The 16,799-nt window shown below is 41.7% G+C and overlaps 1 protein-coding gene across 4 annotated transcripts in view; it reads right to left on the minus strand.

Annotated features, from left to right (window-relative positions):
• Positions 1-1,218: 1,218 nt before the first annotated feature.
• l(3)mbt (lethal (3) malignant brain tumor) overlaps positions 1,219-16,799 on the minus strand; it is a 44,071-nt gene continuing 28,490 nt past the window's right edge. For all 4 annotated transcript variants that reach the window (XM_065217962.1, XM_065217961.1, XM_065217963.1 and 1 more), the window contains 5 exons: positions 3,273-6,167; positions 2,691-2,916; positions 2,299-2,625; positions 2,072-2,237; positions 1,219-2,008 (listed from right to left, as the gene is read on the minus strand). In XM_065217962.1, the coding sequence (XP_065074034.1) occupies positions 1,444-2,008; positions 2,072-2,237; positions 2,299-2,625; positions 2,691-2,916; positions 3,273-6,167 (4,179 nt within the window). In that variant the 3' untranslated portion in view covers positions 1,219-1,443. The remainder of the gene's footprint in view (positions 2,009-2,071; positions 2,238-2,298; positions 2,626-2,690; positions 2,917-3,272; positions 6,168-16,799) is intronic.

Below are 16,799 nucleotides of genomic sequence, written 5' to 3' on the forward strand. Positions count from 1 at the left end.
AGGCAAATTGACCTTAATGTACAACCCCGACCGCATCGAAATAACCTTATGCTAAGACTGCCTCTACGTTGCACAAATTATGGAGCGGACGGTGAGATTTGCGGACTGCAGAGAACATTCAACAGAGTTGCATCTGTTTTCGACTTTCATCTCTCCCGTGATGCGCTTGGTCGAAAGTTTTATTCTGTTTTTCGTCGGCAGGAGTTAAGATATTGACTATAAGATATACGTTTTTTAATGTTTTTTTATGTTATGACCATGCGTGAATGTATTTTTTTTACCATAGTTGATAAGGTTAAAATCATTGGGGCTTCATCCAGCCTGTTGATGTAAACAACAAAAAATAAATGACATTTTTAAGGATTCAATTAATAAATTATCAACTCAGATATCATCACAGATTTTCTGGACAAAAACTAAGATGAAAAGATTTTTTTTAAACAAATACACAGATATCCTTTTGGCAACCCTGAACGTCAGTGCCTACACGTAACCCAAGTAACAATTTGGGTTTTATAAGGATTCTGAAGACCATGATTTAGACCTGTAGAATGCTTTAAATCCACAATAAAACTTGCAATGTTACTTGGGAAGCGTACTACGATACGCCTCTCAAACAAAGGAATAACAAGTGTGATACTATCACTGCCAGACTAGATCTTTGGGTTCTCTCATACAATGGTTCATCAGAGAGGGGAAGCTTAGTAATCCCCATCACCTGCCCATGGCGCCATTCTATCGCGGCATGAGCCAGCAACGCCGGCCATAAACCTACCGTTTCCAACACTCCATTGTGAAGCATGAAGTCAAGCCCGCCCACCAGCAGCAAGGTGCAAAACTAGTCAAGGGGAGGGAATACATTTACTATGGTTTTTCAAATATTTACATGGAAATCGCCTATCGTAATGCGATTATAGGCAGTTCACAAATTTTTTTATTTCCCTTCCATGAGGTAACAGTAAAGTGGATATTTTAAATTGTGCTGAATACGTAGATAAGTATTAAAAGGCTAGTGTAAGGGAAAAACATAAATTTATATAAATATTTATCACAATACACTAGGTATAAAATATTGGGCACCGTGCGAAATTATGGCATTTCACGGTAACGGAGTTTCGGATAAACACAGTGAAAAATTAACCAGTAATATTATCTAATAAAAAAAAACTTTAGCAATAATTAATTGAATCTTTATTTCTTGACATAATGAATATGTTCATTCAATATCCAGAAAAGGGAAACATTAAACTGACTATTTACAAATCGAGCAAACCGAAATGAGCAAAGTGCGGTTTGCTAGCAAATCTAGAATCTAGATATTGTTTACTCTTAATCGCTTGTAAGCTCGGATTGACCACCGTACTCCTAGAAAAAATGGCAATTGCTATGCTAGTTTTACGAACCACTACATTATTGGAATCTACGACTTCAAAATCCTAATTCTTAGAATTTTATGAAATGCTTTTCCACTTCCAGCCTGAGATGTATTATCCGGTTATACAGCTTGATCGCCGGGCCAAGTTTAACGTCCAGATATTTTACCAGATCTTCCTGTGTCAAACTCAGGAAAGCCGTTCCGTTGATTTGCTCCTCTCGTACCTGATTTCCTACGAAAGTACAGCCGGGGAACCGTTCTACGTAGGAGGCAACATCTTCCACGGACCAGCAGAGGGGATTTCGGTCATAGCCGGACATACTATCCGTGCAGCGATCCAAGATCCTACTGCTGGTCTTCCACAGTTTGTAGGACTGTTTCAACCGAGGACCAAAGTCGGCTATTACCGGTAAGGCCGTCTTCAGCAACGGATCTAGAGTGGTGGTAGTGTTGCCATTTGAGGGGGTTGTTTTTTGGACATTTCCTAGCGATGGCATAGAAATGGACTGTGGATTGTGCGCATTCGGTGCCGGGAGAGGTTCGTCAAGTTCCTTTTTGATTTTCTTCGCAGGAGGAGCCTCCTGAGGAAGGGGTTCCTGAAGGGTGCTGAAATTGTTCTGCGTGACGACTTGCCTGTAAATGAGAATGGGTTGTTAGAATATCGTTGTTGCTTTGATTTCTAGCGTAAATACGTACTCATGAGCTAGCCGCGGCTTTTTCCTATCCTCCAGCAGCCAGTTGTTGGTTCTGTAGGGACACTCCGCTAGACGTGTATGATATGATTTGCTCAGAATTTTGGCATTGCCTTGACCCAGGCAGTAAGGACCTTCGCAGGAGCTGTTGATTGAAGCCGGTCGATGATCTGAAATTAAGGATGGGCCAATTTGAAATCTTCACTCACGTTTCAAACGTCTGCGACTTACCTGGTGGAAATTCGATCGGGTGATTGGTCCTTTTACACCAGTTCATCGGGTGAATATCCGAACTGTCGTCTTCGATCCAGAACGAATAGAAATTGGGCCACCCGTCAAAGCAAACTTTAATTTCATAGCCATCGGTGGCCACAACCGTTGCCGGTCGAATAAGCATCTGGTTCTTGCGGTCAACAACTTCCAACTTCATGCCCGGCTTGAATTCCATCGGTTGTCGCGTGGCAAACAGCGACTGATCCGCCGGAATGATGGCCTTTCCTATGCGACGTGACTTCAGACGGATGTACTTGACCCACTCAAAATCACTCTTGTTCCAATCTGTATGAATTTGAGATTTATTTTAATTATTCTTACAAGTTAAAAAGTCGTTAATAGTAACAAACCTGGAGGTGGAGTGATGTTGTAGCCATTCTCATGGTGCCAGTCGGTGTGGTGAATGTAGGGCGAATGGATATCCACCCAATAGTCGTACCGCTCATCCCACCCATCGAAATGGACCAGTACGCGATTATCGATTTTGTCCGTGATCGAAGCTGCGCATACCTTGCCGGATTTCTTCAGATCGTCGGCTTCCAGACACATGCCAATTTGGAATTTGTTTTCGTTAGACTGGAAATTTGCGAAATTATGTGAGTTAGGAATAATTTTCTTGCACTGTGTAGATAACGTAACAAAAGCAAAATCAACCATCGATATCGAAATAGCCGAATGGCCAGTAGGTAAGATGCACCCCCGGGGTAAGATGATTTTTTTTGCAAATTTTGAATACCTTTTCAATATATTTTCGTGGGTTTATCATGCAGCATTGCTCGTTCAGACATTGAACTAGCAATGTTCCTTAACAGATCCTCGAACAAGAGGTAAAAACGTTATTTTGCCCCCGGGTGTGTCTTACCCCAGCTTACAATCTACTAATCAAATGAACGAGAAAATAATCGTTGCCTTCTTTCGTGGCAGGTACTTACCGGCGAGTTGAGATGCGTAAACAGGTTGCGAGAGGCGGGCATTGCTCGCTTTTCGGTAAGATACTTCATCCAGCTGAAGTCGCCATCGTATCCGTGGGGTGGCTGCAGTACTCGGCCCGTCTTTCGACACCACCCGGGAGGGAAGATGTCCAAAGAATCCACGTTCACCCAAAAGTCGTAATCGCGCGAGTATCCGTCGAAGGTCAGCTTCAACCGATAGCCTCGGACCTCGACGATGGTGCACACGCAAAAGAGCGAATTATTTTCCGGATCAATGGCCTCCAGCTTCATTCCGGTGCGGAATTTGTTTGGTCCACCCGGGTAAGGATTCACGAACAAATTCAACGGCGATGGGGTGCCTTGCGTTTTGGACAGGTAAACCTCCCACGCAAATTTGGGCTGATTCGGTTGCTCCGCGGTTGGTTGCACTTCCTGAACGATAGTTTTGGGGACGCTCTCCTTCGGTGGGATAACGTTCTTCTCTTTGAAAGCGTTTGCGAAATTGAGGGAACTTCCCAGCGAGTCGTCGTCGCTCGTTGGAAGTGGTGTGCTGGTGGATGCTGACGATTCGGAGGATCCGATACCCTTCCGCTGAAGTGATTTGGAATATTCAATGCTCGTCAGTAAGGATTCGTTTTTGGTTTTCTTCATGCAAGCAATCGAACAGTATTCTGGAGTGGCAAAGTCACCGGCAGTTCCACGACCGCGGCAACCTTTGCAGTGGTATGACCCGTCAGTATTCAATGTCTTGCGTTTCTTCCGAGCCGCTTTAACAGCTGTTCGGCTTGCCACCGGATCTTTGAGAGTTTCGTACACATTCGTGTTCACATGTTTCAAGTACTCTTTGATTTCCATCGGTTCCACCAAACCAAATTGGTTGAACTGAAAGTGGAGATAGCTGTTACGCATGTAACCTATTCCATCGTTCCATTTGATAAGATCCGATGGCGTCGAACCGAAATCTCCCTCGATGTAGTCCTTCTCTTCCTTCTCTTCACGATCCGCAACGGAACGTGATTCCGATCGACTTTTTTCCCGATGACTCTGAGATTTGACCATGGATTGCTTTTTCTTGTACATTTCGATCGCAGCCTGCAATTTGTCTTGATCATAAGCTGGAGGTGACTCCGAGGTTTCTTCCTTTTTAGGAGGGCTAATCGTATGCAAACTGGACGCAGAGGTCTTAATGCTACGACTCTCATCCGACTCCGTTTCCAACTTTTCATTACAAAGAAGCGACGAGTGGATAGTCTTGGACGATCGACTTCTTCTGCTGACGGAACTCCTGCCTTTCCTGGTTTTCTTAATGATTGCCAACGGCTTTGGCATCGGAAGAATATCATCGTCCTCCTTTGGGACTTCATCTGGCTTGGGTGGTTCCGAGAGCCGACGAGCGCGAACCGGGCTCGACACCTGTTGGCTGTCTGAATTGGCTCTCTTCAGTAGTCGAGGACTCTTTAGCTGATCCTCAAGTAGCTCGTCCAACACCTCGTCTTGCTTCTTTGTCGGAGTATGCAATCCTTCCTTCAACTCTTGTATTATACTATCTTCCTTTGTCACCTCATTTTCTTCTTCCATTTCATCCATCTTTATACTATCATCAACCGCCTCCGAACAGACTGACCCTTGTGAGCTTTCCAACATTTCCATCTCCATGTGCTCACCTGTATCTAGTTCGTCATCGTGGGATTCATCTTTATTCTCCGGATCTTCTCCGCCGATCATCATCTGCTCGGTGGTCGTCGAAGAGACCTCAGTTTCCGATGCATCTACTTGCGAGCTAGATTGCGAAATAGTTTTGTTAATCTCTTCGAACGAGCTCTGATTTTCCCTATCCGAGGAAGGTTCGGACGATTCGGGCAGCTCGTCCGGTTGTTTCGGTTCCTCTTCCATAGTAGATTGGGGTCTTTCTTCCTGAATCAACGAAACCGTTGGTTCAACTATCATCGGCGTAACGGTTATATTGCTACTGCTGCAGGAGGTAATGACAGCGTGCATGGTGGTTGGAATGTTGTCGATAGTGGTTCTTGCTGCTGCCAGTGATGGAGCCAACGGAAGAGTCGGACTCGCAGCTTGAACGATGATCTGGGTCTGGGTCGGTTGAATACTGGTCGTGCGTTGTGGAATCGATGTTGGTGACTGTGCTGGCGATGTTAGTCGCTTACGGTTAGCGCTGTTGGTAATGATGATTTTACGCTTCAGGTCCGGGAGCGATACCGGTGAAAGCGGGGGAGTAGCAGCAACTATGCGGGGTTGTCCTGCGGTTGGGCCCGGTCCCAGATGACTTTCCGGAGGTTTGTAGATTATTTTGTTGATTATAACTTTGTTCTGATTGGGTGAGAGAACGGCGCTTTGCTGAGGTGACATCGTGGCCGGTGAAACCGGACGGATCTGTTTGATGAGAGCGGATGCTTGTGGAGATTGAGGTTGTTGAATTGGCTGCATTTGGGACAGCTGTGATTGTTGTGGTTGAAGCTGTGCCTGTTGTTGGATCAGCGATGGAGGTTGAATGATCTGCTGTGATTTCGAAATGGGAATTGGAAGTTGTTCATTGCCGGCAGTGACCTTGATAGTCGTCCCAAATGGAAGTACGTGATGGCAAACGCTCGAAGCTCCTGGCGAGGCCGCTTGGATGGCGCTTTCCTGGGCCGGTTTGATGACCGTGCTGGTGTAATTGGTGATACCGGGTTTCGGAGCGATGGGTTTCAGTATTTTGATTGATGATGGAAGACGCTTCAGGTCGGCAGGGCCGGGGATGCTCATCGGACTGGGTTGAATCATTGTCATGGATGGGGGACCCTGGGGTTGCTGTTGATTTAACGGACCGATAAATTTCTGCTGCAGAGACATAATGTTGGTGTTTCCGATTTGTAGCTTGAAGCCTGGCGTTTGCATCTGGAAAGGGACGAAAAGAAAGGGTTGAATTTTATTGATGGCTCTCCTTCTTCTTCTTTCTTTTATTTATCGCATTTCAAGCCAACCCCACACGTATCAATATATTGACGCGAAGGCGAATTATTGACAATAATATTGATGGTGTGAATACAGTAATATTGTCAATATAGAATGTATTGACAATACGACTTTCTTCTTCTTATTCGCATTTCAAGCTTATTGCATAGTGCAGATTAGCTTATTGCGTGCTCTCAACTTAGTGTTCTAAATGCACTTCCACAGTTATTAATTGAGAGCTTTCGATGCCTAATACCAATGCATGAATTTGTATATTGTGTGGCAAGCACAATGATACTCTATTGCCCAGGGAAGTCGAGAAAATTTCCAACCCGAAAGATTCCCTCGACTGGACCGGGAATCGAACCCGCCGCCTCCGGCTTGGTAATACCGTGCCTTTACTGACTAGGCTATGAGACCGAATATTGTCAATAAAAGCAATCTTGTAGGGTCCACTTAACATCGCTCTGTTCCGCAATCTAGTGCCAGTCACCGATGCACATCGATTGCCATCCATTGACGGCAATTGAATGTGCAGGAAGGCTGCTTCCACACCTGCGTAGGATATCGCAACCATTCAACACATGGACCTGATGGCTCAAAATTGCACATCATCCGGAAATGCTTCATTTGGATTGCAAATAAAAGTACATTAAATGACTATGTTTAAGGTTTGTAACAGGTGTTTATAGAGGGTGACTCCCGGGATTTCCCGGGAAAAATTCCCTTCAAATCTACTAATTTCACCATTTTGGATTCCCAGGATTTTCTCGAAGTTATTTGCGTGTTAGGGGTGGAATTCTTCAATTTGCTGCTATAACAAAGCATATTTTCAAAAAGAGGATCGATAAAATCGTATTTTTTTGCAAATTTCATCTATCAAGAGAAACGATTTTCATTCGTTGTTTATATCAGGATACAATGTCAGAAGTTTTCTAAGCATTTTACCAAACATTCGGCAAACAAGGCATTGTGTTCTCGTTGTTCGAAAGAGCTGGATTGCAAGGGATGCAGTACATCCGGACTGATTCGACATCTGGAATCAGCTCAAAAACATAAACTTGAAACGACCATCAGAATCCCAGCAACAGCCGAGCTCTTCGAAAGGTTTGAAAACAGTAAAACAATCAAGTTTGTCAGACCACCTAAAACGCAAAGAACAATCTGAGATAGTTGCGAGGCTCGCTGCTCTTGATGGATTCTCGATCGCTGGAATCGAGAAAAGTACTTTCATCCGCCAATCGCTTTAGAGCAGATGATTTTTTTTCCCACTGGTAGGACAAACGTGATGAATCTGATTCGGAACTTCAAAAAGATGCCAAAAAGTAGGTAAAATGTAACATTGTTTAAGATAAATACAAAGTTCAACATGTTTGTTTTGATTTGAAAACAGGTTATCAAGCAGATTCAAACTGAACCGTGCTGATAAATTCAGTCTCACTCTAGACGAAAGGGACTAGTCTCAAATCAGGAGATATCTGAATGTTAACTTTACTGTTAAACATATAGTTGATTTGATTCAGGAGAAATTGGTAGAATTCGATTTGACCAGCGCAGATGTCATTGGGTCAACCACAGATGGTGCGAAGGTAATGCTCAAGTTTGGTTCTCTAACAGATTAACTGCATCAAACATGCTACAACCATGGCTTTCATTTGGCTGTTTCCGACGTTCTTTATAAAGACTCAGCTGAAGTCGAACTTGTTGTGCAGTATACTGATTCCAGTTCTGATCTAAGTTCTGATGAATCAGGCTCTGAATCCTATAGTCAAATCGATTTAGTTGCGTATCAGACATATAGTGAAGCGTTTTAAACGTTCTCCTTTGAAAAATGGACTTCTTCAAACAAATATTTCGAAAGTTCATGGAAAGGAATTGGAACTTTTATTGGATGTAAAGATCAAATAGAACAGTGTACAAACTATGCTTGAAAGGTTTTTGCTAGTACACTCTACGTGTCGAAACTCTCGGTGAGCTAAACTACCCATAATCGCATAACAGTCCCATATGGATAGGAAATCAAGCAAAGCATGGGACTGATATGCGAATATGGGCAGTAAATCTCAAGCATCTCGGTCAAAGAGGATGACATAGAAGCAGTACAATCGCTGTTAGGTTGCTTGCAGCCTGTTCGTCTCGCTTCTGAAAAGCATTAGACCAACTTCGACCGAAAGGGAGCGAGTTTTCTCATCATCATCAAACTTTTGTGTTAAGAAGCGTTCGAACCTTAAGGATTACAACCTTAAGATGAAGATGAATCAAGATCAGCCAAAGTGATATCAGCAAAAGTTAACAGACTGATTTAACTTGAAGCAAGGACTAAAAGTTGATCTTGTAGTTGTTATCTGAAATGCGAAAAAATAATAGTTTGTAATAGTAATAGTTTGTACTACTGCAATCAAAATTCACGATTCCCGGGAAAGTCCACTGCTGTATTCCCGAATCCCGGGATTCATAAAATGTCCGGAATCGTCATCATCTAGGTGTGAGCCTACGAAACGCTCCATTAGCAACAGCTAATCTAGAAGTGCTTAAATGGACTTTATTGACGGAATCCTTCCACTTAGCGTTTTCAGGGGCACTAATCTCAACATTCAGAAGTCATGCAGATCTGATGAAAATTAAACTCGGTGCTTGCTTCTCCGAACTTCGCACATTATTTAAGTAGATCGCCAATCCTGCCCTTAAGAGGAAGTTTACCGTCGAATTTGTTTTTTTACCTGCCAGTATCTTACCGGACGGGATAATCCCACGTAGTTCAAGATATCAGCTATGGTAATATCCACATCATGATCTTCAGCAGCTGGAATACATTCACTTTAAAGATGGGTTTCAATATTTTTAGATTTGTATCACTTGCGTATGTATGGATAGGTTTTAACCTCAATCAAATGCAAATTTGAAAATAGGATTCCAATTTTCGATCAAATCATTCTCTAAAATGCATATCAAATGTGTTGGATAGAGTAGTTGATATGCTTTTTACCATTTCCGCCTAGTTCCATTATAGAAAGCCGTGAAATTCGCAGTAATTAACAAGTATTTTTCAGTAGTTCCGTATCACCTCCAATCAATAAAAACAAATCTATCATCACGTTTTTAGTTATTGAACCGGACTGTAGGTGTCACCACTATAAATTTTGTTTTACTTTTGATCTCCAATTGTCTGCTTTAAATTAACATCTCCATTAGATAGAAGACAATGGTCTTTGTCAAATTGGCTCAAATGGATAATTCGTCGGTTTCATGCAATATTGTCACAGCTCATAAAATACAATTTTTCCGTATAATCGGTTAAAAACTTACACAATTTAAACGCCGTACACACATAAACTGTATTGCCAAGATTGGCACCGCTGATTAGTTAGGTATTTACTTATACTCTCGTTTATTAACTGAATCTCGGCATGTTTTTTAGTGAGACAAGGCAAAAGATAATGTCGAGCTACACAGTATAAACCAAGTGCACGGCAAATGAGTACATATAACTCAAACATGAATGACATTTACTGACATTTGAGTAAAAATTGAATCATTCTATGATTGACCTACGCTTTTGAGAATTTGCGTGAACGGACTCAAATATAAGCCAGATTCATTTTCCGTGCAAGAAAATATTGTATGGAGATATGAACACTTTTTCAAAAATATCGATTTTAAAAGCTAAAACAGATTTTTGACGTAGAACTACGTCTTTGTCGACTATACTGGGGTGCAAATAGAAAAATATGTGTGGTGAAGGAGTGTTAGGTTTTGAACGCTTGTAACTTTGTCATTTATAGATGAAGTTTAAATCCAAATACGCCAATCGATAGGATATTACATTACAAACCAGCTGAAATAAATATTTTTTCCAATTTTTCTGTAATTAAACTTTTGAAAATGTACAAATGATAATTTTATCACTGTTTTCATGAAATAAGCCTTTTTCCCAAACCCAGTCATCATAAACGAATACCACTTGGTTGCACATCATTCTGCTTGAACCTGAAAAGATATAAATCAGCGCTACTCTCCTGCCTCTGCTCGGCTACAAAGTGGCCCCTGCACCGTGCCAGCGGAAGGACTACCATCGAGTCAACTGGGTCCAGTTTCGACGCGTGGTCGACCGCCACATCGACGACAACCCACCGCTCGACACAGTGGAGGACATCGACCGGGCCCTGGAGGGTCTCCATCAAGCCATATCCGTGGCTGACGAAGAGTGCGTTCGACGAGTTCCTGTGAGGGGTAAGTTTCAAGCAATTGATTCCCACACCAAACTCTTGATTCGGCTCAGAAATGTTCGTAGACGCCAGTTTCAGCGGACTGGGGATCTGCAGCGTAAATACGAAATGGTCGATCTGAATCGGCCGATCGCTTCCAGAATGGTCTCAATCCGGAACGAGAGTTTCGGGCGGCTCGTTCAGAACCTGGACGACCGTTCCAGACCATTCTGGAAGGTTGCCAAGGTGCTGAAGTCTCACCCCAAGCCCATTCCACCACTTAGAGTCAATGACGAACGGCTTATCACCAACGAAGAGAAGGCCAATGCAATTGGGGAGCACATTGCCCAGTCGCATTTGCTTGGCTCTACAATCCCAAGTCCACTCGAGAACCAGGTTGTGCAGTGCGTCCAGACGTTAGATGCCTCCCCTTGTGCCGTCCCTCAAGAAGAACGGATTACAGAGGAACAAATTTGCTCAGCGCTGAAACACAGTACGAACATGAAGGCTCCCGGGTTTGACGGAATATTCAACCTAGTGTTGAAAAATCTCAGCGCGAGGGTGCACTCGCTGCTGGCTGCCATCCTCAACAGATGCTTGGAGCTGCACTACTTTCCAAGCATCTGGAAGGTGGCAAAAATCATCCCGATCCGCAAACCTGGGAAAGACCCTTCACTACCGTCAAGCTACAGACCGATTAGCCTGCTCTCAGCGCTGAGCAAGCTGTTCGAAAAATTGATCCTCAGCCGACTAAACAAGTTTGTGGAGGAACATGACATTCTTCTTCCGGAACAGTTCGGGTTCCGCAAGGGGCATTCCACCAATCATCAGCTAGTGCGGGTGATGAATAACATCCGAAGTAACAAAGCTGTATCCAAGTCCACAGCCATGGCCTTGTTAGACGTCGAAAAGGCGTTTGACAATGTCTGGCACGACGGACTTATATACAAGCTTTGTAACTCTAACTTTCCACCATACCTTGTGAAAATCACCCGTAACTACCTCCAGCAAAGGTCGTTCAGGGTGTCGTTGAATAGTTCCCTTTCGGGACAATTTCCGATCCCAGCAGGTGTTCCGCAAGGGAGTCTGCTGGGACCACTGCTTTACAGCATCTACACGTCGGACATCCCTCCTCTAGGAGACGGTTGCGTGTTCTTTCTGTTTGCAGATGACACCGCGATAGCCGTCAAGGGTAGGATGCCTCGTGAAATTACGAACAAGCTCCAACGATGCCTTGACACCTTTACTGATTATGCCACCACGTGGAAAATCAAAATCAACGCCTCGAAAACCCAAGCGATCATGTTCCTTCACAGACAATCATTAAAACTTAAACCGTCTCCCTCCTGTACCGTAATGATGGATGGTACAAGGGTCGAGTGGTCCACTGATGTTACTTATCTCGGGATGTTGTTCGATGAGAAGCTCCTGTTCCGCTCGCACATAGAGAAAACCCTAGTTAAGTGCTCCGCCTTGGTTAGGTGTTTGTATCCGCTCATTTGCCGCAGATCCCGCCTCTCAAGGCAAAACAAACTGGCTGTTTACAAACAGATCATAGCCCCCGCGATCTTCTATGCCGCCCCGGTGTGGGAATCGTGCGCTCAGACCCACAGGAACAAAATCCAGGTTGCACAGAATAGAGTGTTGAGGATGATCCTAGATCGTCCATTCGACACAAGAATAGCAGACCTCCATCAAGAGGCAGAAATTCCCAAAGTAGATTCCAAAATTGATGATATGACAACTAAATTTATTCAAAAATGCAATCTTTCTGAACATGCTTTAATAAGCAATTTGTACATAGTAGGTTAAGTGTATATAGTAGAGTAGGTTAGTTTTAAGCTGTCAATAGTAGTATTAAGTAGTTTCTCTTCAAATTCTAAAAACAAAACAAACCAATCCCACCAAGGTGGTCGACCGTGTACTAAGTCTAGGACTAATTCTGTAAAACAAATTTTGAATTTTGCCCATACTTAAAGATGAAGAAAGCAATTAAATCACTTAGTAAAAATTTATATGGTAATCGTCCAAGTTAAACTAAAATAAAGATCATTTAAACTAACCTGCCTCTGCTCATTACCGCTTCGGACGGCGTGGCACTAGGTCCTGCAACAAGCAGGACCAAGTCAGCTGCCAAAGGTGGATCACGGCGTGTCCACCACAATGAGGAATGATACTTAGAAAAAACGTGCATGTTAAACCCCCTCCCCCTTAACATAAACCGAAAAAGACATGGACTTTGCCGATCATTTTTTTTCGGGAAATAAATTTTAAGCAAAACCACAATTATGTATAAACAATTAATTTTTTACATGCAGAGCCAACATTTTCAAAAAAAAATCGCTTAACAGGAGACATGTACACTCGATTAATAACCAACAAATGACTTTAAAACATATCTGGTACCTCTATATATGCAATTATATTAACATCCAAAGTCCATCCTTTTTTACATATTCTGCACAAAAGAAACTTTCTGCTCCGCCCCCATTCATAATAAAATGGCGGGAAATCCTGTCAGTTGCGGGGCTTAGAAAGTATGTTTTGTGCAGAATATGTAAAAAAGGAGGGACTTCGGATGTATTTTTTATGCAAAATATGTAAAAAAGGAGGGACGTCGGATTTTAACCTAAATGCATATATCATGCATCATAGATAGAGATAGATAGATAGTTCTACGTCATACTGTGGTCGTGTCTAGGACACAACTCTTTAATTTTTTTTAAATGGCTCCGTAATAATTTGTGCTGCCTTTTGCCATTTTTGTTTTGTTTTCTGAAATGGTCCCTATTTCGATAAAATCATCATTTTTCAGTCTTTTTCACACAAAATAAACCATCGTAATGTCTTCTCACTAGCGACATCTGTTGCAAAATTTGACAAAGCGGGTTATTCACGAGGGGTACGATTCTTGTAGATGCGATAAATTAAAGAGCCTAAATTTATAAAGAGGCGACATGTCAAAATTGGAACAATCGATTGTCTGTCAAACTCATAGGAAAAGTCATTCCAATCGAGCAGAAGACCTATCAAATGGATAAGATGTCGTCGCTCTTTACGATAAATGAAAGAAGATTTTTCGTAGATTGATGTGTGTGAGATTTTCCGAGCATCTAGAATTGAGATTTAGATGTGACGCTCCCCTCTGTTATTCATTAATAAGCATTAGCATGAGCATAATTGGCCGCCAGCCCGAGGGGCGTTGAAGTTAAAATGCAATCAAAAGTACTTAAAGTAATTAATGCGTTTTGAAGAAGTACTGATGATTATTAAAATTATCTATCGTGATTAGTATAATTAAAAGTATTGAAAATGTAATTAATGTACTTTAATTACGAAATTCCAACTGTAATTTATGGAGTTAAAAAGTAGTTAATTAATGTAATTAAAGCAGTAGTTAATGGAATTGATTCAATTACAGCCGTTGCCTGCGTTGGAGTTAAAGCACAGACAAACAGACATAACACATTGAATATTTCTCACTGTAAAACATCGTCGCTAAAACATTACCGCCATCTGTTGAGTACACTGTGGTGGGTAGTACGCTAAACAGATGGCGGTAGTCTGTAAACGTCAAACTCAAGGGAAATGACAATGCGCGCCACAGGTGGCGGTACTACCAACTATGATACTTTTAAATTGACCGTTAAATGCTTGTTCGATGAACAACCTGCGAGAGTTATGTCTGTTTGTCTGTGGTTAAAGGTTATTGCGTGCCCCTAGCGCCAGCCAGCAGTTTGCTACGTCGTTATTGTCAGACCAGCTGTAATTACACAGAGAACCAATAGACGATGCTTGGGACCAGAATTCATCCTCAATGTGTAAAAACTGGTGATCTCAAACTAGGCAATACCAACGAAAGCCACGTCCGAATGCAAGTTAAAAAAGGAATGGGTAGGAATGCGTTGACGGGACACTCGCTTAACCTCTAAGCACAAAATCTACAATTATTAATAAAAAAACCAGGTGAAATTGTCGACGCTTTTGATTTTGATTTGTAACATCATTACTTGAAACCGATACAATAGCTATTGAACTAGGCTCACTAGGTGACACTATTGTGAAATTTGAGTTCGAATTACTCGCTTTCGTTTTCGATTAAATAGAAGGTATCTTAGGAAAAGTAGTTCAAATTAATAGTAATTATTGGATGATGAACAACTCAGTTCAGCATTCGCTCACTAGGCAGTGTTAGTGTAATATTTAGCTTCAAGTTGTTTCCTTAAGTTGACATCTTGGCTAGAAAGAAAGTGTCTCAGATGCATAAGAAACGCCTATTGGATGGTCTGATGGAAAAGAATATCGCATGACTGACCTCTCAGTCAGCGTTGCCAGATATACCGATTTATCGGTATTTATACCGTTTTTTTTTTTTAACTTGATACCGATATACAGATAACCCGAGCAAAGCTGAAGATCAAATTGAAACCAAAATTTGCTGTTATGATGTAACTTATTTTGAATACTCCAGTTGATCTCTTTTTGGTTGACTTAACGGTAACACAGCAAAAATGAGAGCAAAATGTTACACTTTTTAATCAAACGGAAAACTAATCCTGCTATCAATTAAATCAATTTGATAACTGATTTTGCATTCAGATTGATTAACTGAATACGGGCCTGGCGTAAATTATTAGCATACATGCTTCTCACGCTGAAAGACTTAAGCTCAAATTTCACCCCGGGCAAGTCAAGAATGACCTAAAATGTGTTAAACAAAACAAATAAACAATAATCGTTAGTTCAACAACAGATGAACTGAAATTAAATTTTAAACAAGACGTCAACACCAGAACTTCAAGTTAAGCTGTTTTTATTTCATTATGCAGTTAAATGAAGGCACAATATGATATCACACTTCTGTCGCGGTAATTGAAATCAAAATTAGTTTTCATTATGATAGGAACTGCAAACTTAAATATCGGTTTGCTTTCATTTTCTTTGCTCGGAAAGGTTTTATACCGCTTTGTACCGATTTTTTAATAATCAAAACGATCATTGTCTGCCTGCGCTGAACAGTCAGAAGAAACTATTGTGAGATACTTTATCTTTTCGAATTTCGAGCCTGCTCATAAACATATTTATTTATAAAAATCGAGGGGGACGACTCTATCTACGATGCAGAAAAGATTGTGTTTTGCTGTGGCTAGCTGCGCGCACGCTGAGTAGACAGAAAGAAGATTGATGACGATTCTGAAGATTTCCTGCAAAAAGATGATGCACGATGCAAGTAGATGCGCCAAATGAAAGAAGATTTTTCGAAGATTGATTCGCTAGTGTGACATTTGTTGAGCACAGGGGTTGAAACAGTTGACGTTTTTTACTACACTCGCTTCGTTGTCGTGCGCGACAGTCTGTTTGTATTCGAACACTCATGCTCTACCGTCGTCTCTCTCACACAACACGAGCGGTAGAATAACATTCGAGCTAAAAGAAAATAATCAAAATAGCTATCATATGACATGTGTGATTTCGTTGTAATTCCTCAATTTGGTGTTAATCAAACCATTTCTGATCAGAAATATTATTACTAGGACATCATTGCTTGCTATTTTCAGAATTCACACAAGCACACCATCAGCAGCTCTTATTATGCGAAAAACTAAAATACATACATTCGTGACGGTCTTCGGCGACAGTGTCGTATGACAGAGCCTGTCATACGACATTTTAGTTTGGTACTGTACTATGATAGCTTCCCTAGCAGCACACTTGTCACTGAACAATTGTGGTTACTTGTGTGCAACCCATTCCAGTCACAATCAAGTTGCAGCAACTTATTTTGATGAAAGTGTGCTGCTTGGGTTGTTTTGCAAGTGTCGGAGGCAAAGGCAGTCAATTATCACAGAAAATGTGTCGACTACCGTGACCGCTTACAAGACTGGTTGAGCATCTAAACATCTAAAGATTTAGGTGTGTCGCCCCCCTCGATTAAAATGTCTTATGCTTGATACTCCTTCGACTAATGTTTCGATTTCCTCACCTTTCTTGGCTACCTAGGAATCGAGCAACAGCTAATGGCTCATTTCGGTAAATCCTGGGAATCGGTGAACAAATAGGTTCATCTTTTATCTTCCTGATCTTTATTTTATATTCCCGTAGAAGTTTCTTCCAACTTTCCCCTGAACGTTATTTTCCGATTCCTGCCAGAAACATAATTTCGACTTCCCTTATTCTGGTTTCTCTACAAAGGTTCTTCTGTCTTCTCTCACCAGTTTATTGTTCAACTTCTGAAGATCTGAAACTTCAGAAAAGTCTAGAATTTAGGGCAAGTTGAAAGATCTGTTAGGGTATAATAAATTAAAAACAGATTCATACAATTCTGTTGAAATTCAAGAATCCGGGAATTTCAAGAAAGTTCAGAGGGCAC

The sequence above is a fragment of the Ochlerotatus camptorhynchus genome, unplaced genomic scaffold (genome assembly GCF_037179485.1).
Source record: "Ochlerotatus camptorhynchus isolate MF236.1 unplaced genomic scaffold, CSIRO-AGI_Acam_v1.1 ptg000082l, whole genome shotgun sequence".
Classification (NCBI taxonomy): domain Eukaryota; kingdom Metazoa; phylum Arthropoda; class Insecta; order Diptera; family Culicidae; genus Ochlerotatus; species Ochlerotatus camptorhynchus.